The sequence below is a fragment of the Bubalus bubalis genome, chromosome 21, assembly GCF_019923935.1.
Source record: "Bubalus bubalis isolate 160015118507 breed Murrah chromosome 21, NDDB_SH_1, whole genome shotgun sequence".
Lineage (NCBI taxonomy): Eukaryota > Metazoa > Chordata > Mammalia > Artiodactyla > Bovidae > Bubalus > Bubalus bubalis.
In genome coordinates, this window is record NC_059177.1 from 58,886,064 (window position 1) to 58,911,186 (window position 25,123).

At 60.6% G+C, this 25,123-nt stretch overlaps 2 protein-coding genes across 3 annotated transcripts; one reads left to right on the plus strand and one right to left on the minus strand.

Annotated features, from left to right (window-relative positions):
- Positions 1-1,334: 1,334 nt before the first annotated feature.
- GP9 (glycoprotein IX platelet) lies at positions 1,335-2,176 on the plus strand. Its single transcript, XM_025272466.3, has one exon. The coding sequence runs from the start codon at positions 1,590-1,592 to the stop codon at positions 2,130-2,132; it is 543 nt and encodes a 180-aa protein (XP_025128251.1). The 5' UTR covers positions 1,335-1,589; the 3' UTR covers positions 2,133-2,176.
- A 546-nt stretch (positions 2,177-2,722) lies between these two features.
- On the minus strand, positions 2,723-22,657 carry RAB43 (RAB43, member RAS oncogene family). Of its 2 annotated transcripts, none has more exons than XM_044933844.1 (3): positions 22,157-22,657; positions 8,139-8,316; positions 2,723-5,466 (listed from the first exon to the last, which is right to left on the minus strand). In XM_044933844.1, the coding sequence occupies exons 1-3, from the start codon at positions 22,352-22,354 to the stop codon at positions 5,216-5,218; spliced, it is 627 nt and encodes a 208-aa protein (XP_044789779.1). In that variant the 5' UTR covers positions 22,355-22,657; the 3' UTR covers positions 2,723-5,215. The 2 variants fall into 2 exon arrangements, with proteins under 2 accessions (XP_044789779.1, XP_006078920.1); XM_006078858.3 differs by having other exon boundaries at positions 8,139-8,322; positions 22,157-22,514.
- Positions 22,658-25,123: the final 2,466 nt, after the last annotated feature.

The following is a 25,123-nucleotide window of genomic DNA, read 5'->3' on the forward strand; positions in this document are numbered from 1 at the left end:
GCCTTCCCAACCTTCTTGGTTCTCCCACGCTCGGGACTGAGGCTCGTGGAGGACCTGTGGTCCAGTGGGAGGCACTAGTGTGCTTGCTGTGCTCAGTTGTGTCTGACTCTGTGACCCCGTGGACTGTAGCCCACCAGGCTCCTCTGCCCATGGGGATTCTCCAGGCAAGAACACTGGAGTGGGCTGCCATGCTCTCCTCCAGGGGATCTTCCCAACACAGGGATCAAACCCAGGTCTCCCACATTGCAGGCGGATTCTTTACCAGCTGAGCCACCAGGGAAGCCCCAGGATGCACTGCACCCTCTGATAAACGGGTTGACCTGTGGTTCTGTGCACAAGTTCCTGGAATCCCGAGGGCCGCCGCCTCTGTAGGGAGGCCCTCCGGGGGCTGCACACAGGGATAAGCCAGGCTATTTTCACCATTTCCTTCCTCCCACTGAGGCAGGGGTCACTGTCGGCTGCTTCGCACAGCGTGGCCAGCCACCGTGGCTTCGGCTAGGACAGTTCAGGCCACAGAAGGGGCGCCTGGAGGGCAGCCAGTCAGGTAAGTGGCCCTCATCACCCAGCACCACCTCCCACTGTGCGGGCCCCTCCCGGGGGTTCGGAGGCTCTGGTTCCAGGCCTGGTAGAGAGAGGCGGCCTGTGGCAAGTCCAACCTCTGCCCCTCCTGGCGGGCAGCGGGGGGTGGGGTGGGGGGGCGGGCAGGCAGAGGCACGGGCAGGCATTCCCTCTGAGATACCAGGTGCTTGGTTGAGTCAAGATTCATTGGTTTATTAAACAGACATTCCTTGGAAGCCTGCCACAGGCCAGCCCTGGTGGGAGCCCACCTTCGGAAGGGGAAGTTGCCTCCACCAAGTCCTGGAGGGGCAGTGAGCTGGGCAGAGGACTGGGGTTTCTAAGAACCGAGTGCAAGCCTGGTGTCTGACAACGCTGGGCAGCCCTGGAGAAGGCAGTCTCCCTCTCTGGGCCTCTTTCCCAACTGCGAGCCTGAGCCTCGATCTAGGGCTTTCCAGATGGAGCCGGGTCTGGGTCCCCTTCCCCACCCTACCACCCAACCAAGCAACCCCAGCCAGCTGCTCTGCATACCAGGGACCCAGAGAAAGTTCACTCTGCTGCGAACCAGGCAGAGGGGTTTGAATTCACGGGCCAGGGGGTAGTCGGTGGTGTGCACGCCCTTCGCCAGACCCAGGCTTAGGTGTGCAGGGTGTTGGGGAGAGGCCCTGACCTGGCCTGCTGTCATTCAGCTGGCACCTGCTGCCCCTGGCCCTGAGCAGGGGCTGGTGTCTCTGGCAGCGGGCAGGCGGGCCCACCCCTCCCAGGAAGGGACTGAGTCCACTCCTCGCCCCCCCCCCCCCGCCCCCGCAGTAGCCACCTTCACTCTCCGGCCTCCTGAGCATCCGGGGAGGCCCAGCCGGGCTGGGTCCAGGGAGCTTCTCGCCTACGTCCCCACCACCCATTTCACGGAGGAGAAAGCCGAGGCTTCAGAGGAGGTGGGTGGTCCCCTGTCCAGTCGGGGCGGGGGCAGGCCGCCGGGACCAGGGCAGGCCACGGGGACCTCACTGCCACTGTCCCCGCAGCCCTCCCGCCCGATGCCCGCGTGGGTGGCGCTGCTGTTGCTCTGGGCGGCCACCGAGGCCTCCGAGGACTGCCCGGCCGCGTGCGCCTGCCACACGCTGGACACCATGGGGCTGCAGGTGGACTGCCGCGGCCGCGGGCTCGAGGTGCTCCCCGCCCTGCCGGCCCCCACGCGCGAGCTCCTGCTGACCAACAACAGCCTGCAGAGCGTGCCCCCCGGCGCCTTCGACCACCTGCCACAGCTGCAGGTCCTGGACCTGGCGGAAAACCCATGGCGCTGCGACTGCGGCCTCGTCTACCTGCGCCTCTGGCTGGAGGACCGCGCGCCCCAGCAGCTGCTGCGCCTGCGCTGCGCCGGCCCCGCCCACGCCGCGGACCGCACGCCCGCCCAGCTCAGCGGCTCGGAGCTGGGCGGCTGCGGCTGGACCCTGCGCGAGTCCTGGGCCGGCCCGGGGTCCTGGTGGGACGCGGCGCTGGTCGTCGTGGCCGCGCTGGGTCTGGCTCTCCTGGTGAGCCTGCTGTGCACCATCCCGGTGCCCCGGGCCAGCCCCCGGTAGCTCAGAAGAAACCCGCCGCCCAGCCAGCCCTTATGCAGGCTCGGAGGTGCTTCCCTCTTAGCATCCCAAAAACCCGCATCTCTGTGTTCAGACACTGATCCGGGCTTCCCTATCCCCCAAGTTCCTAGTAAAATGGCTGGGTCCACCTCCACCTCCCACCCCCCAAACTACCCCCAACCCCACCATCTCTGGCCACCCCAGGGCCCTTTCCCTGGTTCCAGCCGGGTTCTCATGCCCTCCTGGCTGCTGGCACCCGTGCCCCACACTGGCCACATCACAGCCCACAGCCTGGGATGGATGCTTGAAGCACGTGTCCCCCATCTGAGGAAACCAGGGCTCTGATGAGGATGCGTCGTCCAAGGTCACGAACCAGCCCAGGCAGACGTGGGGTCTGAGTGGAGGCTGGTATGGCCCCCAGTGTCTGTGTCAGAGGGGACCCAGGGCAGGCAGGGGCAGTGTGGCTGGGCAGCCATGCCCTCTGGCCAGCAGGGGCCGCGTGTGGGCTCGGAAGCCCGCTGGGGGGCTCTGGGCGTGTGGCTGCTGTGCCCATCTCCGAGCTTCAAGCAAGACAACCAGTCTGGGTGCGGATGGCGCGTTAGAGAAACGTTTACTGGTTTAGGAATGTGTACACTCTGGCTCTGCTAAGTCTCCATAAAGGCAACTTGTTCCCATGTTTTAAAAAATAGATTTGCTATAAAGACTCATATATTCATAAATAGGCAATGAGAAAAATTTCCAAATGCAACAGCATCCTTGGGCTCAGGCCTTCCCCAGCCCCCAGTCCCGTGCAGGCTCGGGGGTCCCTGAGGCCCCAGCCCCGCCGCCTTTCCCGGAGAAGTAACTGAATTCAATATGAATTAGGAGCTTCCTCTAGCTCCGAGCCAGCTGGGGCCTGTGTCCTTGGGGTCAATCCTGCCCTGCTTCTGGGACAGGGACCCATCGCTCTGGCTCATGGGTCCCTGGCCTGCCCACCCTCCTCCCGTGAATATAAACCCCACCGTCCCCTGGTCCTCCTTGAGCCCAGACCGCAGACCGCCCCCTCTGTGGGGGTGGCTGGCAGCCGGGACACTTGCCGGCCCCCTGCCCCACTTCCTCTCCTGCAGCCCCTGGGGTGGGGTGGAGGGGGGGCGGGACCCCACCTGCTCCTTTATAAACAAAGGAAGAGATTGCAGTTGGGAAGAGGCGGGCAGAGGCGGGCCATGTCTTCTCACACCCTTCTCCATTAACTCTCACCCGAGTCCAGGGCCGTCTGACAGAGGCCCAGGGCCCAGAGGTGGTGAGGGCCCCGCCTGGTGGGCACCCCCGAGCAGGCCCGCAGTGCACGCCCAGGCTGCGCCCAGAGCACCGGCATGGGCATCTGAGACTGAGGACCGGGAAACTCGCAGGAACTCATTCTCACTGTGGGCTGTGAATGACACTGACTCGAGGGGAGGGTGGGAGAGTGGGGAGGGCAGCAAGGGGTCTGAGGACAGAGGCTGCTCCCGGGGCCGAGCCGTGTGCGGGTGGACACCGTGAGGGTGGACCGCATCCCAGGGCGGGGGAGGGACCTTTCATAGCGCCCTCTGACATCAGCTGGGGAGGGTGTCTGCCTGCAGCATGGAAGCTCAGGCTGACGCGCTCAGGGAGGAGTCCGGGGAGGGGGTGGGGCTGCTCTGGGCGGGGGGGGGGCAGCAGGGACATGGCAGTGGGGTGGGGAGAGAAAGCGGGGAGCCCAAGGTGACCCCGAGTTCCAGGCTGCAGCGGGCATGGCCTGCGGTGGCAGAGGAGCCCCCGGCGCCGGACAGCTGTCCCCCTGGACGGTCACTGCAGCCCAGACCCCCTTCCTCCCTGAGGCCTGCGAGGCAGCTGGGCCCGGGCTCAGTACCTGTGCTCCCCGGAACTGGGTGCCCCGCCTGTCCCCGGAGCGGAGCGGCTGCCCTCCGCAGGGCGGCCTTCTCTCTCCACTGGGCCTGGACCGAACACCGGGCTCTGCCCGAACACCGGCCTCAAGCAGAGGGGTCCTGGGGTTGGAGGACCTCTGCCCTTGGCCCGAGGGGCCCTTCTGAGACCTCAGTGCAGGCGCTTTCTCCTGTGCAGGCGGAGGGGCCAGGCCCTCCTCCCATCAGCAGGACAGAGGAGGGAAGCGGGCAGCCTTCTTGCTCCCAGTTCCCAGCCCACCCAGCCGACAGTGGGCTGACCCCCTAGGGCAGACCCCTGCCCAGCAGCTCCTGGCCCGACTGGGCCAGTATCCTTTCCTCCGGGACCAGAGCCGGCAGCCTGACTGCTGAGAGGACACTTGGCAGGTGGGAGAGGGGAGGGGCTGAATGGGGATGGGCTGGGGGTCACCAGGGGTGACCACTCGCCTCCCCCAGCCCAGGGGACAGTGCTCCTTCCAAGGGCCCCAGGGACCCGGGTCCCTGCTGTCGCTCTGACCTCAGCCCCAGCTGAAGGCCACGAGGGCGGTGGGCCCAGACCCCAGACAGCCAGGCCGGTACCCTTTGTCTAAGCTAGACTGGCAGGGGCAGGGGGCACTGGCGCTCTGACTGTGGCAGCAAGCATCTCTGCACAGAGGGTGAGACGGGGTGGCCTCCACTCGTCCCTGAAATGTCCATCTCCCCATCTCACGTCCACTCCTCCCAACCTGCTGAGGGCCAGGGCTAAAGGAGTCACTGCTTTGGCAACCTGAGTGGAGAAGCTCTGGCCCCCAGGCTAGCGGCCAAATTCTGTGGGTGATGGCCCCCACTGGTCCTGGGGGAAATGGGAGAGGCAGGGCTTGCTGAGGAGGAGCCGGCCGGTGCCGGGTGAGGGCTGGCAGTGACGGAAGGAAGGGGGCCGGTGGCCGCACAGGAGGCCCTGGGGGGACCTGGGAGGACCCGGGGCCCTGGCTGGGTGCCTGGGAAGCCACAGCCTGCAGCAGCCTCGGGGGTGAGACGGGCCAAACCAGGAAGCGCAGAGCTGGGGGCGATGCTCCCAGGCCCCTGCCAGGGCCCACAGCCCTGGTTCAGGCCTCTGGGCCCCTCCTGCCTCTTCCCTCGTGGAGGCCGGCGCTGCCGTTGCACACCCAGGCCTCGGGACGGCGACCAGGCCTCCCCGTGGGTGCCCCGTCAGCAGCCGCAGCCCCAGCTCTCCGCGACGTCCTTGCTGTCCAGCTGGATGTGGTCGGCGCCCTTCTCGCTGAGCCGCGGGCCGCCGTGCCGCATGACCAGCTCAGTGGCCACCCTCACGAAGGCCTCCTCCACATTGCTTGAGTCCTTGGCCGACGTCTCGATGGCACACAGGATGTCGTAGTGCTCAGCCAGGCCCTGTGCCTCGGCCAGAGGCACCTCCCGCAGCTCCCCGAGGTCCGACTTGTTCCCTGTGGGCAAGCGGGGGCAGTGGTGAGGCAGGCGAGCCTGGGGCTCTGTCTCAATTTTAATTCCCTCACCCCATCCTTGGGGCTTCCCTGGCGGCTCAGATGGTGAAGAGTATGCCTGCAATGTGAGACCTGGGTTTGATTCCTGGGCTGGGAAGATCCCCTGGACAAGGGCAAGGGTATCCACTCCAGTATTCTTGCCTGGAGAATCCCATGGACAGAGGGGCCTGGTGGGCTATGGTCCCTGGGGTCGCAAAGAATCAGACGCGACTGAAGTCACTACCCCCTTGTCTAATCTCTTCCTTCTCTGTGCCAGAGGCTCGTGTACTTAACTGAATTTTTTCTATGAAATAGAAGCAGCAGAATTGGGCAAAAAGCATGCGGGCCCTTAGATCTGGAGGCAGCTGCGGGTAGAGACACCAGCTTTCAGCTGCCTGCTGTGTGACCCTGGGGTGACTCACTCCATCTCGGAGACCCGGCCTGCCCACTCGGGACACCACCTTCTGCAGAGCAGGGACTAACGGACACGGTAAGCTGGCCCCGGGCAGGCCCTCCGTCAACTTTGCTGCTGTTATTTAGTCGCTCAGTCCAACTCTTTGTTGACCCCATGGACTGTAGCCTGCCAGGCTCCTCTGTCCCCGGGATTCTCCAGGCAAGAACATGGAGTGGGTTGCCATGCCCTCCTCCAGGGGATCGATCAAACCCAGGTCTCCCGCACTGCAGATGGATTGTTTACCACTGAGCCACTGGGGTGTGAAGTTACAGAAACCTGGTCGTGGTTTTTTTTTTTTGGTAAAATTTCGTTATTATGTTTATTATTAACCCTCTCCTATTTTAGAGGGGAATTTTTAATCCTCTGTAGGATCATGGGTTTTGATGATTTTGCTCTTCTGATAAGAACAGTGCAGACCACAGCTGCTCTGAGAGCATGCCTCTGCTTCTCCTCTGAGGTCTAAGGGGATTCGTTATATTTTAGGTAATCTGGTCAGCTGCTCCTTGGCCCAGTTTATGCAAGACTTTTTTTATACTTCTTGGAGAAGGAAATGGCAAGCCACTCCAGTATTCTTGCTTGGAAAATCCCATGGACAGAGGAGCCTCATGGGCTCCAGTCCATGGGGTCGCAAGAGTCGGACACGACTTGGCGACTAAAGCAAGTGGCTGACTTTCATAGTGTGATCACAGGGACAACAACAGACGCGCTGTAAAGACCTGGGGTTCCTGGCGGGCCAGTGGCTAGGGCTCAGCGCTTCCACTGCCGGGGCCAGGGCTCAGTTCCGGGTCGGGGAACTAAGATGCTCCAAGCTGTGAGGTATGGCCGAAACACACACACACAAACGCCTTGAAGAAAAGCCCTACAACGCGCTTGATAACTGTGCACGGCGCAGCAGCCAGTGTCCGTGGAGGGCGCCTACTTGGCTCCTGATTTCAACAAATGGAAAAGAAAAGCGCATGTGGTATTCGTGACCTGACCCCAGGTCGGCTGGCTCGCTGTGCTGGGAGAGGCCAGACGTGGGAACAGCACGGCCATTGCACGCTCTAAGCACGTGTGTCTTTTGTAGCTCTGGCTACAACACCCGGAAATGAAATGGCTGTGCTGGGGTCTGCCCCAGAGGACCGCGCGGGGCAGGGACAGAGGCTGAGACGGCTGCAGACGGGACCTGCAGGTGGACCCGCGGTGTCTGCCGACCTGGGCTCGCCGCACTATTCCCTCCTTGAGCTTCTGTGAAACGCTCTGCGAGGAAGGTTTTGTTCTAAGTCCTGGATGAAAGGGAAGCGTCTGGGCAGGTGGGAGGGCCCCCTTCCTGCCGGGGGGTGGGGAACAGTCCGGCCCAGCGCACCCACGCTCCAGCCCAGGCCCCTCTGCACAAGCCCGCTGAGAGGAACCAGCCTGAGGCCTGGGACAAGGGCCCCAGGGACACACGTGTGGGCCACAGCTTCCTGAGTCCAGGTCTGGAAGTTGACACGGGAGAAAAAGGCAGAAGGCAGAGCACGCCCCGCAGCAGTGGTTCTCAGGTGGGCTCGCCACGGCGCCTGGAGCCTGCTAGAAACTCACGTTCGTGGGCCCACCCAGACCTCCCGATCAGACGCTCAGAGGGTGTCCAACTTCAGAGAGACCTGGAGGTGGACAGACGCCCACCTAGACCTCCCAATCAGATGCTGTGGCGGGGGGGCGGGGGTCTGACTTCAGAGAGACCTGGAGGTGGACAGACGCCCACCCAGACCTTCCCGATCAGATGCTCTGGGGGTGGAGGGGAGGGGTCCGACTTCAGAGAGACCTGGAGGTGGACAGACACGAGAAGCCCCTCTGCAGCGGATGACAGAGCGAGCCCCTGAACACAACCAGCCTCCTTCACGTGCTCAGGGGCTGCGTGAATTGGGGAGAAATTACTTCTCATTTCTGAGCCTCCTGACACAGGAGGAGCAGGCAGGGTTCTGAGAAGATGCGTGACAAAGAGGGAACCAGCCTCGGCCGTGGTGCGGCCACGTGGTGACTGCCTCCAGGCCCCCTCCCCTGGTTCCTGCTTTGGGATGCAGCTTTACAGGTGATTAGCAGGAACTGCATCTTCTAGATCACGTTCAGGTCCTGGCTCTGCGCCTGCCTGGCCAAGCTCTGCTCGCCCTTCATTTACAAAGGAGACAGACAGACAGACAGACAGACAGACAGCCGGCCTCACCGATGAGCAGCTGCACGATGTTGGAGCCCGCGTACTTGCGCAAGTCCTCGATCCAGTGCGGCACCGACAGGAAGGAGCTCCTCTTGGTGATGTCGTAAGCCAGGATGGCCCCGTTGGCGCTGCGGTAGTAGCTCTGCGTGATGGTGCGGAAGCGCTCCTGGCCAGCCGTGTCCCAGATCTGCAGCTGGAGAAATGGGGGCCCCGTGAACCTGCAGGTGCAGGGGACTGGGAGGCCAGGCCCCCAGACCCACCCCCAAAGCACTGCTTCTGCAGGGCAGACCGCCGGCAGGTACCGGACAGGACGGGCCAGGAGGTGGACAGGGCGGAGAGGTCTCCTGACCTCCTGGAAGGCAGCTCAGCGGCCTGAGCAGGATGGGGCGGACCAAGGAGAGGCAGGAGCCCCACCCCCACCTCCAGAGCCCCGGGGGGCAAAAGGGTGGGCTCAGTGCTGAGGCAGGACGTGCGCTGGACCCACGTGACGCCCCCTCTGCCCTGGACACCGGCTCACTGCAGGGCCACGACCAGCACTTCCCCCGCCGTGGGGAGGCCCCCAGCCCTGGGGCTCTCTGCTTGGCCTCAGTGGGGCCGAGGACGATGCCAATGCTGGGACGGGGGGCTGGGGGAGGCAACAGGCAGTCTGCTCCTGGGGCCTCGGTCATCAGCTGACTCAGCCTGTTAACCTCAATCCCAACTCCAACCGCAACCCCGACCCCAAGCACAGTGCCCCTCCCGTGCAGGTCCTCGCTGCCCCAGCGCCGCTCAGCGCTGCAGGACAGGGGCCCACGTGGCAATCATCTCTGGCTCCTAGTAGGAGCAGTGGCTGGTAGGAGAGACCCCCAGGGTGGGGGTCTTCTGTGCTGCACAAACCACAGGCCCTGGGGCCCTGAGAAGGACACTGGCTCTGGTCCAGCCCGAGCCGCAGGCCATCCGCTCTCCTCCGCGGGCACAGGCACTCTGGGGCCTCTCTGTCGGGTTCTGAAGGAGTGTCCCGGGTGGGGACAGACCCGGAGGCCTCGCACAGTCCTGTGGGCAGGGCCCCTAGCCCGGGCACTGTGCACGTGACCATCTCTTCCCGGGCCCACAAGAGTTGTCTGACAGCTGACGCGCTCTGGGCTGTGACTTGCAAACCAGACACCCTGTGGGAGCCTTCCCGTGTGCTCCGCAGAATGAGGGTCTCCAGGAAGCAGGCCCCGGGCGCAGCTCACGCAGGGGTGATGCAAAAGGCGGGACCCTCAGCACCACGCCAGCCCAGGATCCAGATGACCAAGGACTCCCCTCCATACCCCAGAGGGGAGTGCAGATCACAAAGACAGAGGTCAGGCAGAAACAGGAAAAAGCAACCTGGACAAAACAGGAAGCTGGCAGAGTGTCTCACAATCTCAGAAACAGTCATCAGCATTTTCATTAGAAAAGACCCAAAAACGGTAGGAGAACACCTTCATTTTCAGTAGATGGAGCGTTTGGAAAGGAAAAAAGAGATCTTGAAAGTTAAAAATATAAATGAAAAATGTGACGTAAGGATTGGAAGACAAACCTGAAGAACTCCTTCCAAGTAAAACAAAAAAATGCAAAGAGATGGAAAAGAGAGAAAAGAAATTGTGGAAGCAGCCTAGATGGTCCACCATCAAGATAGTAAGAGGTTTGGGGGGGGGGGGGAGGGCGGAAACAGTAAATTCAAAAAAATACTTCAAGAAAACTCCTCAGAACTGATTGAAAGGGCCCGCCGAGCAGACAGGATGGAGGAAGACAGACTCACACAGGCTCTTGCCTGCAGGAACTCCGCGACAAGGAGGCAGAAGAAAGGGCCCTTACGCTTACAGGGAAGAAAAAGAAAGGAAAAACGGGTCTCGAGGTTTCACACAAGAGCCACATCCCATTAGATATTCAATCAAACGATGCCTAGAATTACGAAGGGAGATGACCACCAGCCCAGAATTCTCCCCTAATCCCTACGAGTCAAGTGTGATGGTTTAACAAAGGCGTTTTCAGACACACAGAAAATTTACCTGCCACCCTTTCTCAGGAAGCTGCTGAAATCAACCAGAATGAAGAAAAGGGGACCCAGCAAACAGAGGACTGAACACAAAACAAAGAGAGGTGGGGGGCCCCCAGTGCGGGAGGGAGCTCCCCAGAGCCTCCAGTGCGGGCAGAGTCATTACCGGCGGCCGAAACCCACTCCCTGAACAAGCAGCAGACGGAGAAAACACAGAGGCTGCCGTCTTGGGGACATAACCAGCAAGCAGCACGCGACCACGATCCCTGAAAGAAGCAACACTCGTGGAGCCCCCCATCACCAGTGAACCTTCGCCGGGGCTCTCCTGGCGACTGGACTGGCCGCAGGACGGGGGTGAGCGTCCAAGCAGGGCACGGTGGTCCTGCAGAGCCCAGGAGGCAGAGAGCAGAGTCCTGAGCAGCTGACGTGGCTGGGATGGAGAGCCATGCAGCAGGTGGGAGGGCCCAGAAGCCTGGGGGAGGGGCGTCCCTGGGGGGTCCCGGCCCACGGCCCTGTGCAGCCGCTGAGACTCGAACCACAGAGCGGCTCCTCCAGGGTTGGGAATAGACCGGACGTGGAGGCTGAGCCGTGCTGGGGGGCCTTCCGGCACAGCCACGGGGAGGAGGCGCCTGAGCCCCTCAGAGTGACCGAGGTATGAGGCGAGACGTCAGGACGCCCGCGGCTACGTGAGGACCAAGGTGAGAAGCTGGCCTCCTGACACCTGCCCAACAAAGCCCAAAGCTAAGCTCGCGGTTTGGAGGCCAAATTCCACCAAGGTAAGAGGCCAGAGAAACACCATTGGGCTTGCACCTGTCTGCCCCAACAAAAGACGAAGGCCAGACACACGTTCAAGGTGATCAGCCAGTCGCTGAGTGGACTACAAGGACCAGAATCCGTGCTCTTCAAAAGAAGATACCACAACCCAGACTCAAACAAGGTGTAAACCCGTATTTCTAATATACAGTAAAAAAATTACTATAGTGAAAAGATAAATAAATAATAAGGAAGATTGGACTGCCTAAAGAGAAGAGGGGTCAATATAAAATGAGGCCAAGATGGACCCGATGTTGGACTGGGGACACAGAGAATCAAAGCCATTATTCTCAGTGTAATCCCAGAATGAAAGGAAAATATCACTGTGAGTGGGCAGACAGGGAGTTTCAGTAGAGAAAGGAAATGTTTTACAAAATATTTGTAAAAACGTATTTTAAAAGGGTCAAAATTCTAGAACTTAAAAGTACAGTAAGTGAAGTGGAAAACTCATCTATTGAACATAACAGCAGGACGGAGACAAAAGAGCATCAGTGGCTGGAAGAAATTCTCATAGAGACTATTTACTCTGAAGAACAAAGAGAAAAAAAGGAAGAAAAACAGACAGAATATTGACCAAGATAAAATGATATGCTGGACCAATAAACCTCCAAAGACGGTATTCTCATAGAATATTCCTCTAACCACAAACGATCTAAAACAGAAATCAAGAACGCGCTGGGACAGACTTCCTCCAGAATGCAGCTGAGAGGAAGCAAGACAGTGAGGAGAAAATCACCAGCATGTTGGACAGATGAGCAGAGCCTGGAGCTGAATCGGCGGCAAGCAGACACCCGAGCCAAAACACGGCGGTCGGGGCTGCCAGGGGGAGCTCGGGAGCCCGGGACACAGAAAATAACCACGGCGTGGGCTCCACGCTACACAGCTTAGCCCTGAACAGCTCTGACTAGTTACAGTGTACGCTCTCAGCCATCCCAGCAAGCACTCAGTGGACACCTGCTCCGCGTTCTAGGTACCACAGGAAACAGACGCAAATTCCTGTGGTCAAGCTTACCATCTCATGCAGGAGACAGATGCTGAGACAGTGAGTAATAAGGACATATATTTGCTTACATAGAAATACAGAATGTAAACAGAAGAGTTATTATAAAATGAGTAATAAAATAATCAGTAAGCTAGACAGTGATAAGGGGGGAAGAAGCAGGGGAAGAAGTCATGAAATACGGTGAGCAATGGCATTTCAGGTGGGGAGCCCTCAATGAGATAGCTGTCGAGCCACGATCTGAAGAAAGTCAGCTAGCTGTGCGGATGCCTGGGAGACGCGCATTCCAGGGCGAGGGCGGTAAGTGCAAAGGCCCTGAGGCAGAGGCACAACTGGCGTAAGAAGCAAGAACATCAGTCTGTCCGGAGCAGAGTGAAAAGGGGGGAAACAGGGCCTGACTGAGAAGCGTGAAGGGGGCTGGAGTGTGCAAAGCCCTGCCTTCCCTGGGAGTCAAGGGGACCCCAGGGGCTTTGAAGGCAATCAGATTTGCTTTTTAACAAGATCACTCTGATGACTGCATGGAGGCAGATCAGAGGAGAGCACGGACGTGGGACGTCCCTGGTGGTCCGGTGGTTACTAATTCTGCGCTTTCACTGCAAACGGTCCAGGTTCCATCCCTGGTTGGGCAACCAAGTTCCCACAAGCAGCTGTGCAGCTCACACGAAAAGAGGGAGAGAGAGGACAGGAACAGGGGGACAGCTGGGAGGTCACGGCCGTAATTCGGGTAGCGGTGGAGGTAGGGAGACGTGGTCAACCGGGGTACACTGTGAGAAGACACGGAAAGGAAGTCAACGCTGATCTAATCAACGCTGCCACACGCCTCTACTGGGAGGATGCAAAGTGTGTGTGTGTGAGAGAGATGGGGGCAAGGGCTGTGCTGAGAGTGAAAGCCTCGTGTCCCAAAGTATAAAAGCGTGTGTGTGTGTGTGTGTGTGTGTGTGTGTGTGTGTGTGTGATGGGGGCAAGGGCTGTGCTGAGAGTTAAAGCCTTGTGTCCCAAACCAGGAAGTCGACAGAAGACGCCTGTGCGTGGGGGAGGAGGGGCAGCAACAGAAGCAAGAGGGAGATGAGCCGGAAGTGCTCAGGAGACCTTTGGGTGAGAAGCCTTGTGGAAGCATCACAGACACGTGTAACAGACGACAATTACAAATGAGTGAAAAACCAACACAGCCAGCTATAGGTTACGGTATCTGGGTCAGCCCACTCGCGAAATCTGGGCAGGGCTGGAGGAGGTATTTTTGGCAAGTAGGTCCTTCCCGCGGTGGTGATCTTGCCATCCTAGTTCTCCGCATCAGAGCCGGGGGAGGGATGAGCCGGGTCAGGACGCAGTGGGGCCAGCCCCGCCCTTCCCAGCTTGGACTCTCAGGCTTCGGCATCAGAAAAGGGGCCAGGAGGCTCTGCTGTGGGATGGTGGAGGCGGCCTGATCCATCCCGGGCCCCAGCGCCCTCGGCACTCAGAAGCCAGGCCTGGAGCACCCCGCCCTCCAGACAGCCATGGACAGCTCCTCCAGCAGGCCAGGCCTGGGGGAGCTGTGAGAAGGGTCCCGAGTCAGAGCCACCTGAGCACCAAGCGGCCTGAAACCCGACGAGATATGCCACCTGGATGCGGGGCAGGGGGACGTGCGAGGGGTGTGCTGGGGGGCATCACACGGGGCCTCAGGGGCGTGGGCAGAGACCCCCAGCCCCACGGCTCAGAGGACATGGGCGGCTCTGGGGGTGCAGCAGCCGGCCAGGGGAGGCATCTCAGCCTTGCGCTGAGTCCAGGCCCATCCTCCTGTCTGCCTGCCTTCCCGCACAGCCCTCCGCAGGGCCCAGCACGAAGGCACTCCCAGGTGTGAGGTCCCCTCTGCTTGGCAGCTCCTGCCCCTTCGTGGGGCTCACCCGCCAGGCAGGCACCAGGCTCCCTGCAGACGATGGCCTGACCTGCCCGCCGCCGGGTCCGCTCCGCACACGGTGCCACTGGGAAGCCTGCGGAACCTGGCCAAGGTCCTGCCGGCCATCCACCCTCGAGGGCTCCCCCAGGCCTCCACATCGCCCGCAGGCCATGCCCACCTGGCATGTCTGTCCCCCACTGGCCCTAACACTCTGCAGCCTCCGCCTACGTCCAGATCCCTGCCTGAATCGCTCCTCCCCAGACCCTTGCCACCCACCCCCACGCCCTGCGCCCCCTCCTCAGCGTCTCCACCGCCCGGCCTGAAACAGGAACGCAGCCCTCCTCCACGGCCTCTGTCCCTCCCGCACGTGGGTCTCCTGGGGGCAGGCGCTGTGTCTGCCTGGCTTTCTGCACGTGCCCCGAACCTGCATGCATAAGGCGCTGGATAAACACTGTGTCGGCTGGAGGGGCACCTGCCCACCGTCGAGCCTTGCCCCCCTCCAGTAGCCTGGCGCCACGGCCTGGACTCAGCAAAGCTCCCCGTCGGGCCATTTGCATCCTCACGGAAAGTTTCACTACTCAGAGTGCAGAACCGGAGCAAGCTACCGAGAAACACCTGCTGAGCTGAAACCACCACCCGGGCACCCCGTGCCCACCCAGCGGGCAGCCTCCACCTGCGCTCACTGGACGGACAGACCAGCACCTCAGGCTGCGAGTCACACCGAGCTCCCCTCCCCACCTTCCCAGCCAGGCTGTGGCCTCCCAGCCGACTTTGGGGGACTTCTCTGGGTTGCTGATACCCAGAGTGAAGGCCAGAGGCATCTCCGAGGCACAGAGGGTCAGAGTGAGGCTGGGTCAGGATGGAAGAGGGCCCCAGGTGGGGGAGCTGCCCACTCCAGGTCACCAGGGGCCAGTCGGGTGAGTCTCAAACAGGCGGGTGGGGAATTCAAGGGAAAGAACAGCCTCCAGGTGAGGGACCAGCCTATTTTCCCTTCGAAGTGCCACCTCTAAGGACTCCTGGTTCCCACTGTGCCTCTGGGTCCCCACACTCATAATGAGAATTATCATTGTTATATCTCCTCCTCCAGGAGAGACTGCATTCACCTTGACCTTTGGTGAACTCCTACCGAAGCTTCTGGGTCACCTGGGCAGCGGAGCTCCCCCGACACATGGGCTGGGCCCCATGCCGAGCGGACCTGTCTTCTCCGTGGTCCTCAGCCCTCTGCTCTGGACTCTGTAACAGCACGCAACATGGAGGATGCCGGCTGCCCCAAACTCGGGTGCCTTGGGGGCCAGGCAGGGACCATGAGATGAGTAGGATGGCCGAAAAGGATGCCCTGCCTAACACACACACAATTAAAAAGAGAGTCAGCAAATCGCCACCGCGCAGGCCACCTGCCCGGCGCCGGGTCCGCTCCGCATGCGGCGCCTCCGGGGAGCCAGTGGAACCCGGCCAAGGTCCTGCCGGCCATCCATCCCCGAGGGCACCCCCAGGCCTCCACATCGCCTGCAGGCCGTGCCCACCTGGCATGTCTGTCCCCCACTGGCGCTAATGTGAGACCCAAACGAAATGGGCCTCACGGCGGGTGATCAGGCACAGGGCTGTGTGCGCGGGCTCCTGTTTTCCAGTCTGCCCCTTGCTGTCGAGAACAGGCTCTGGAGAGGACGGACCCGTCTCATTCCTCTAACCTGGCACAGAGCGGGCCCCGGCCAGGAAGGAAGCCCTCTGCGGGCAGTTCCTGTGGTCAGGCCGGTGGGCCAGGCGCTGCCCTCCAGGGAGGCTTCCCACAAGCTGTGGCAGGAAGTCAGTTCCACTTACGAGGTTACAGAAACCTAAGAGGTGAAATCAGCTGCACCGGAGCCGGTGTCCAGCACTGTCCCTCCCGGACACACAAGAGGGCTCTATCCCAGCAGGCTTTCCCCCACGGGACGAGGCGGGCGGGGGAAGTTCCCTGCTTCTTCGTAGCAGAGGGGACCTTAGAGAAATTAGTTCTCAAGCCAAAACTCTGAAAACTGGTCAGATGGACCCAAACCCGAGTCCCCACGCTGCTGGCCGTGGTGTCCCGGGATGCGGGGGGCCTGAGCCGGGGGTCTGCAGGCCCCTCCCAGCCGGCCGCTGTCACGTCTATCTCGGCCCCGGCTCGAAAACAGGCCTCAGCCCAGAGGCGGGTGCACGCCAGGAGCATGTGGCCTCGAGGAAGACGGGGGACTTCCCAGGTGGTCCAGTGGCTGGGACTCCACGAACTCGGTGCAGGCGGCCCGGGTTCCATCCGTGGTCAGGGAACTAGGTCCACGGGCCACACTAAGAGCTTGCATGCCGCAACTAAGATCCCACACGCCGCAACCAACTCCTGGCACGGCCAGATACGTTAGAGAAAAAGGAACCCCTCAGTGACCGTGGTCCAGCCTCCTCACACAGGGCCCAGGGAACTGACTTGGGGATCGGAAGTGACCTGCCCACCATCTGCTGGAGGCCGCCTCTGCGGGCCTCGGGGATGAACCTTGTCCCCCACACGCGGCGACTGCCTGCGCATCCTCGTGAAGGCCTGCCTGCCGAGAGCCAGGACTCTGCTTTTACAGCCGGGCCTCTTCTGGGACCAAAGGCCTCCTGACAACACGGGAGGCTCCGCTCCAGCGGCTTCTCACCCTCCAGGGTCATGAAACCCACCCCGTGATCCAACATCGGGAGACACGGACATGGTTTCGCCGGGAGACCACTTCGAGAGGGACGGATCCTGGAGACATCTAAGTTCCGGGTTGCTGCCTTTGGCACAAGCTGCGTGCAGAGTCACACACCTGGTCCATGGCTACTCAGGCCTCTGCCTGGGGCAGCAGAGGAGGCCAGCGAGGGCAGGCAGGGAGGGGACAACTCTGTGACACAGAGACGGGCCTGGTTCACTGCCCCCAGAGCAGGCTGAGAGGCCCCCGACTCCCGGCACCGGCTCAGTTCTGCTGCTGTGCGTTCAACACGACAGCATCTCGCAGGCCGTTCTAGGAGGCAGGCATGTTCTGTCCACACTGGCCATAGGCGCCCCTTCTCCCAACTCATCTGAATTCATCAGGATTGGTTTAACGAGCAGAAGGCATCAGGAGGTCGACGTGACACCGCCAATCAAAATCTAAGAAAACGTGACACGCAAGTGATGTGCGTTGGCCTAGAGGTTGCCTTGCTGCCAAACCTTTCCGTGCGTGACCATGCGCCAGGGTCTCTGGCAGCGGCACAGGGCGTGCTAACAGCAACGAGGAAAAGGCGTCAGGCGAGGTTCTGGTTCAGGCCTGCCCACACGGCCTTCGTCTCCCCGTCTGCAAAATGGGGTCTCACAGGGCGGCAAGGACCACGTGGAGCAGAGCATGAGAAGAGAGGTGGAAACTGGGAGGATGGGGGACGGGGCGAGGGCTGCCGGGCACCACACAGTCCCGCTCGCCCGGAGCCTCTGGAGAGAGCCCTGCGACACCAGGTCTGTGAGGGCCGCACGGGCCGAGGGCAGAGAGGACCCGGACGGGCTGAAACCACGCCAACCTCAGCTCCCACCGCTGATGCGCTGCTGTGCGTCGGGTCCTTCAGCTCTGGGGTGACCAGGGAACAGACCAGGCAGCAAAGTCCCCCTTCCGGCGTCTCCCCACCACACCTGCTGCCTTGGGACTGGCAGACCCAGGGAGGCGAGGTCACTGCCGTGAGCATGCCCGTCACAGCAGCCGGAACACACTTCCTCAGACCAGCAGCAGGGCCCAGAACCCTTCTCTTGCCCAGTGGTCCTTTTGCTATTTCTGATCAAAATTAGCAAAGTCAGACTAATTTTATCCCAATAGGAAAAAGCATGTGAGCAAGACCAGACCACTGGCGGGAAGGGCTGAGGACGCAAACTTCAAACAGAAGCCTGTGCCTTCCACTCCGGCCCTGCCCCTCGCAGACCAGGACCCCTGCCGGGTTCAAGGCCCTACAGCGTGGGCCCCGGGGCCCCGACTGCGCTCGGTGCCGGGCAGCCCTGGCCGCCTCGCCCGCAGGGGACAGTGACCCCGACGGAGAGCCCAATACAGGGGTGCACCCCTCTGGGGTCAACCCACCTGCACATCCCCTGCGAGGTGCAGACCGTTTTACGTAACAGACCTCTGTGTTGTCCCAGGTAAGGTGGGAGAGCGGCGCCCGGGCTGCATCCAGGATTTGGAACTGGCCGAGATCTCCTGGGGGACGTGAGGGGGGGGGGCCGGGCCGGTTAAGAAAGAGTCTTAATAATAATCCCTAGGGAGGAAAATGCTAACAGCAGCAGCAATAAAACAATCGCTTAGGTTCGGGCCTCCTCGGCTTATCCACAACAGCAGCTTCAGGGCAGAGAAAGACACAGGGTAACACTGCCTGCCTTCTTAAAGGGGGACAGAAACGGAAAAGAGTCTTTAACTGCATAGCCTTTTATGTCTATGGAATTCTGATCCATGGGGATGGATTATCCAAAGACGTACGAGGGGAATTTTTAACTATTTTGAGTGGGTCCGTAGTTGTCCAGTAACCCTGAGAGGTAGACAGAGCAAATCGTCCCATTTCATGAAGGAGGAAGCCCAGGGCTCCAAGCAGGGAAAGCAACTGTCCAGGGTTGGGAAGAGGCCGAACGGAGCCAGGCGAAGAGACCCAGACCTCCAGACCCCCAGTCCAGGGGTCTCCTTCAGAGACACCACTGCTGAGAGGCCCGCAGCCCCCAGAGCCCCCTCCAGGTTCAGGCTGAAGGCCGGAGCCTGGTGAACGCACCCACGGCCAGAGCCTCCCCCCAGCAGAGCGCTCCAGGAGCCCCGGGCGCGGCCTCGTGTTCTGTTAGCGGACAACACCCCAGAAAGTCCTTGGGGTTTCAAGTTCAACCCTCATTCCTGAAAATCTCGGAAATGCCCAAGTCCACACGCTATTCTCCAAGTGTGGTGGCCACAACTGCCTTTTCACGAGTCATTAACATGCGGAATCTCAGGGTCATCGTTATGGACTGAGAAGGACTGAGGGGCGGTCAAGTGTAAAAGTAGGCGCTGGACTTAGAGCCAGTGAGATCCTGGGTCCAAAGCCTGGTTCTGCCACTGACGTGTGTGTGTACTGGTCACTTCCCTTATTTTGGCTTCAGCTTCCTCCCATTAAATAAGAATTAAGGACCATGCATAGAGTGAGCAACGTACATTTGACACTGGCAGGTGTGAGGAGTCCCAAGGTGTGGGGTACGCAAGGCAGACTGGATCCACAAACAAGGCAAGGTCGAGTCCTGACAAGCGCTATGAACGTACCCTTAAACTTACCCTGCAACGGGGTGGAGGGCCTCGGAGGCCAGGAAAGCCCTCTCTGAAGAGGCGCCCGGGGCAACGGCAACCGAGTGATGAAGCAGCTGTTACACGGAGATCTGGGGGCGGAATGTGGGCAGGCGGGGCAGCAGGGGAAAGGGCCTGAGGCAGGCGTGTTGGAAGGACCGCAAGGGCTAGTGAGGCTGGACAGTTTGCTTGAGGCAGGGAGATGACGTGGGCAAGGCAGACGGAGGCCCAGCCCTCTAGGAAAGGACTTGGGATGTCATTCTGGTTACAAGAGGAAGTAACTATTAGAAATAAAGGGATTGAATTCCATCTGTGATGGTCCTAACTTTCTATTTCTCAGAAAGCAGAACTCTTTATTCAAATAAGGACAAGTAGAGCCTAAACATAAAGCCAGACACAAGTACTAGCCCAGCTCTACTGGGTGAGAAGCGAGTTAAGGCCCTTCTGACCCCGCGGCCTCTTGGCCTCCCCGCGTCAGCCCACAGCACCCCAAACCCTGCGGCCAGAGGAGCCAGCAGAGCGCTGGGTGATCTCTCTCTGAGGTTCCTCGAGCGCTAACAAGAGCCGCCCCGCCTGTGCTGGCGGGGCGGCCTAGGAGATCACACTGGATACTCGCTGGAGCCTGGACAGGCCTGGGAGGGTTTTAAAGTAAATCTCTGATGTGGACGAGCCTTCTGCAGCAGCAACAATGAAATCTGGCTCGTCAAGGGCTCCAGTTAAAGTCACGCTGCTGAAACCAGAGAGAAAACAGATGGGCGGTTGCCAGGGCCCGGGTCGGGGGAGGACGCTGACACAAAGGGACACCCGGGAACGTTCTGGAGGGAGGAATCGGCTCCCTGTACATGCTGGTGCGGGTACAGGGCTGCCCGCATTTGTCAAGATCACAGACCTGGGCACCTGAGGTGAGAGAGACCTGCTGTGTGTAAGCGGAACTTCAATAAACTTTTTTGATTTTTTTTTTAAAGTCACTTGGCTGGAAGACACCCCAAAGATATCTTATGGGTGAGGAGAAAGGACCTGCTGAGTCCAAGAGCGCAGAATCCAGGAATCGGAAGACTGTCTCCCCGCTGCCAACCCCCACCTCCCAGATTCAGGTCACAGTCTCTTCAGTGCTGAGGTTCATGTTTCTCTGGCTGCAAAATGTAAATAACTGCCTATTTTTACATTGCCTGTTTTTACAACAGGCTTTCCCACTCCACGCAAACGGAAGCAGTGGTCGGGTGTAGGGGAAAGACCCCGATGTGGTGGAGTCAGAAACGCTGGAAGAAAACTTCCTCATCCGTCGCCTCCCAGCTGTGTGCCTGGGGAGGCCTGGCCTGTGTGAGGTGGGGCTGAGCACCAGGGCACATCTGTGCAACCGCTGGCACACTGCAGGCTCTAGAGAGGGTCAGCCGCGTGACCCTAAGGGGGGCTGGCATGTCTAAACCGCTTCCCCATCCCAGACCCAGACCCGGTTGCCCCCGCTGCCCCCCCCCCGCCCCCCAGGAAGAACACCCTGGAGGTGACCAGCAGGAAAGGGAACTGCCGAGCTCTGCCCTGCATTGCACAACCCACTCAGGTACACAGTGCACCCCGGGCCCTGCAGAGGCTGTAATCTGGCCAGGTAAACAGGAACACCCTGCCCCCTCCCTGACCCCCGTCAGCAGCCGGGGAGGGGGGCAGAACGCCCCATCCTTCACGCCCGTCCTTCAGCTGGCCACTTCCCCGGGCTGCTGGCGGCGCCTCAGGGCACAACCCATCCTGGACACACTCCACCCAGCCCACAGCTCTTCCCTCCACCTGCTCCAAAGGGTGGTCCTGAATAATGACTCAAAGCTGCCTGCCACACCTTGTTCTTTTTTTCTATCCTAAGGAGACCCAACACACACAAACTCCAAAGACTACGAAAAAAAAAAAAAAAAAAGGAACCCTCGGGGCAGGGAGTTTCTGCTTTCCCTGTCATCTACTCCAAAGGCGCTAAGGGCTTGCTGAGGGCTTGTAACCGCTGTTGGCAGACTTCTCCATGGTGAGGCAAGCGGGAGGTGACACCCAGAAATTATCCCTATTTTGCAGAAACAAAGAGCTGAGCTTTCTGGCAAAAGGCAACCGGTAGCAGACCCAGGCAGCCCAGCGAAGCCTGGCCCACGGTATGGGGGCTCAACCAGAAAACATGGAAGAAAGGGGGGGCACCCCTGCCCAGGGCTCCTGGGAGCCAGGCCAGAGCCGGTGGGAACGCAAAACCACGAAAGAGAGGAAAGGATGTCAGTCCGACGCCGTTAGGCGTTCGGCGAAGCTACCGAGCAAGAACAATGGTCTCTCAATCCAGCACGGAGGGCTGACACCCAGGTTAAGAGACTGACGGGCGAATCACAAACGCTAGTTGTCAGACCGTCGCCAGGACGCTTCGACAACTACATCCTGCGGTTCTGCAGAGCCACCGCCGGAGCCCGGGGCTCGCCCCCACCTTCCGGGCCGTTTTCAGTTCCCGTCGGGCGGCAGCTGGGGGAGGGGACTCGGGCCGCCCGGCCGAGTCAACTTCCACCACCCGGTCCACAAAGACACTGCAGGGAGGCGTGGCCAGGCCGGAAATTCTGACGAAAAAGTTTTGGCCCTCCGGTCCCAGAAGGAACTACTTCCTGCTCCCTCCTAGTCGTGCGGGGTCGAGGGGGCGAGGATGTTCCTTGAGGCCTGGGGTCCCCACCGAGGGCTGAGCTGGGGGCCTCGACCGCGGTGGGGCAGGGACAGGCCGGCCCGACGCCCCCGGGGCCTGCACCCGAGGCTCCGCACCGCCGGGCACCGGAGACTGGAGCAAAGTCCCCGGGGGTAGGGGGTGTAGCTCGCGGAGCAGGGCCTTCTCTCCGCACCCCCCAAACACGCGCACCCCCGCGCCCCGAGGCCCCCGATCTGCGCACGGAGGCCGGCCCCGACGCCAAGGCCCAGGCCTGCTTGGACGGGAGGAAGGGTAGGGGCCCAGCCGCCGCGGAGCGGTCAGGAGCTCGCCGCGGTCCCCGCCCCCGCAGGGGAGACCCTCCAGGGCGGGGCCCGACCCCTACAGCCGTGGGGGCCCCGGGCCCGGCCTCCCACCTTGACCCGCTGGCCCTGGATCTCCAGCGTCTTCATGGTGAAGTCCACGCCGATGGTGCTGCCCTGGCGCTCCGAGAAGGTACCGGTCTTGAAGCGCTGCACCACGCACGTCTTGCCCACGCTCGCGTCGCCCACCAGCACCAGCTTGAACAGGAAGTCGTACTGCTCGTCCGGGTCCCCGGGGCCTGGCCCCGCCATGGCGCGGGAGCCCAAAGGCCGGCGCTCCGGACGCTGGGGCGGCCTGGGCTCGCGGAAGCTGCGGGCCGCCTGGCGACGTGGAAGCGCCGCAACACCTGGGGAAGGGGCGCCACCGCCCGCCGGCCGCCCCGCCCCGGCCCGCCCCGCCGGCCAGGCCCCGGGGCCGCGGCTCCGCCCGGGACGCGCCGGGTCCGGCCCTCCGCGCCGCGCCAGGCCAGTCCGGCCCTGCGGCCCGCGCCGGGCCCTGCCCCCGTCCTGGCTCCGCCCCCTACGCTGCCCTCGGCCCTGCCCCCAGCGAGGCCCTCCCCCAGGCTCGACCCAATCAGAACCCAACCTCAGGCCCGCCCCGGCCGGACCCCGCCCCCAGCACTGTCCTCGGCACCGCCCAGCCCCTGAGAGCAGCCCTCAGTAGGCCAGCACCCTCGGCCCCGCCCCTAAGCCCGCCCACAGCGCCCCCGTACCCGCCGCGCCCCCACCGCCTATTGACGCCCAGGGATCTCTATCTGGGCCGTCCCAAACTCAGTCTGGAGCGGCTTCGAGAGCAGGGGAGGGTCTCTGGGACTGTTGATTCAGCCCTTGGGCCCAGAATGGCCTCCTGTAGAATGGATCTAGCGTGGACAAGCACGGCAGTGTCACTTCGGGGCTCATACAAGTGGGGCCGACAATGCATTTCCCTGTATTGAAGAAGGGAAGAAGCCAGGAGGAAAAGAGAAGAGGCCAAAACTCAAGCTGGCTACAGAACTGAGAGAACTTGTGGGGCCATGTGCTCAAGGTGACCCCCCAGAAAGCTGGGACCTTGGGACTAGGGAGACCTGTTTGGTGGGGGCTAGTTTTGGGGGATCCAAAGGGCTGGGAGATCCCAGCCCAAAAGGCTGAATAGCAGTGGTGGAAAGTGAGAAGTGAAAGTGAAGTCGCTCAATCGTGTCTGAATCTTGGCTACCCCATGGACCGTAGCTCACCAGACTCCTCCTTCCAGGGGATTTTCCAGGCAAGAATACTGGAGTGGGTTGCTGTTTCCTTCTCCAGGAGAGCTTCCCGACCCAGGGATTGAACCCAGGTCTCCCGCACTGTCAGCAGACGCTTTACAGTGGTGGAATCAGCTGCCCAAATGGGCTGGCTCAGTTGGGAACTTGGGTCCAGTTGAGGGAACTGACCCACCTGAGAAGACTTACCTGAGCTGAGGAACAAGGGAGGGTTGTGGGGAGTTCTGTGGAAGGGCAGACCAGCTCCTCAGACAGTCTGGTCCACCAGAGCTCTTCAGAGAAAGGAGACCCAATTGTCTATAAGGGGCTTTGTTGTTGTTCAGTCACCCAGTTGTTCCTGACTCTTGGTGACCCATGGACTGCAACACACCAGGCCTCCCTGTCTTCCACTGTTTCCCAGAGTTGGCTCAAACTCATGTCCGTCGAGTCGGTGATGCCATCCAGCCATCTCATCCTCTGTTGTCCCCTTCTCCTCCTGCCCTCAATCTTTCCCAGCATTAGGGTCTTTTCAAATGAGTCAGCTCTTTGCATCAGGTGGCCAAAGTACTGGAGCTTCAGCTTCAGCATCAGTGCTTCCAGTGGACACCCAGGACTGATCTCCTCTAGGATGGACTGGTCGGATGTCTTTGCTGTCCATGGGGCTTCTAGATCAAATGGGACCCATTCCCCCAGCGTCTGCACAGTCATCTGGATGGACAGGAACTGATAACATTCCTGCCCTTTGCAAGGGGGCTCCTATAGAACTCCAAATCCATGGGAGTTTACATTTTGATTAATGTCTGTTATGGGTCAGGTATGCTTCTAAGACTTTGGAATATTTAAACGAACAAGGCAGAGAAACATCCATACCCTCCCCAGCAGACAAGGGAAGAGGGACTTCCTGTAGCTTATGGAGACCACAGAGAGCAAGTCCACCAGGACGCCCAAGAGCCTGGACCACCTTTACTGGCTGAGCGAGTAAGACAAACTGAGCCAGGAGGTAAGGCAGACCCATGGAGAAGGGGAAGAGTTACTGAGCTCCACTCCCATGGGAAACGCCCAATGGCACCAGGCAGGGCCCCCCAGGTGCCAGGGAGAGCAGGTCTGGGAGCCCAGCTTTGGTGCATCAGGTTAGGGCCATAGGACACAGCCTCTATCCAGGGCAGAAGCAGACTGAAGGGCCTGGACAGAAGGCTTCCACACACTGGGCTAGCTCTGGGACCTGTCAAAGCCCAGGGCCCCAGAAAGCAGCATCTGCCTTCAGCTCTGAGTGGCCTCCCGCACCACCAGGTGGAGAAGGAAATGTGTGTCCAAGAGACAGGACAGGCCAAGGCCCTGCCACTGGAGGCAGGGGAGAGGAAGGCCGGATGGCTGTGGGTGCACTGGACACCTGACGAGCTGAACTGGCCTTTCCTGGAACTGGTTTGCGGGGGTTGGAATGCTGACCTGGGTATGGATTTTGCCAGAAAACCCAGCCACCATTTGCATTTGTGGTGTGATGGGACGGTTGTAAAACTGGACTGTCGTGAGGGCTGCATGACCCAGATTTATTAAAATCATTAAGCTGTAAGCTAGCAATAGGTTTTTATGGTCTGTCAAGTATATCTCAGTCACGTTGTGAAAAAATTACCTGCATTTCCTCTCTTTGGGGGCAAATTCCTGAGTGGCATTTTATCTGAAACTGAATTATGCTCCTTTGAACTGCAGTAATGCAAAAATCTTGATCTCACCTAATGCCCCAAATCTTAGATAAGTAACACATAGCCCCCAAATTTTTCACAATGTGTCAAGAGGGACTTCGCTGGTG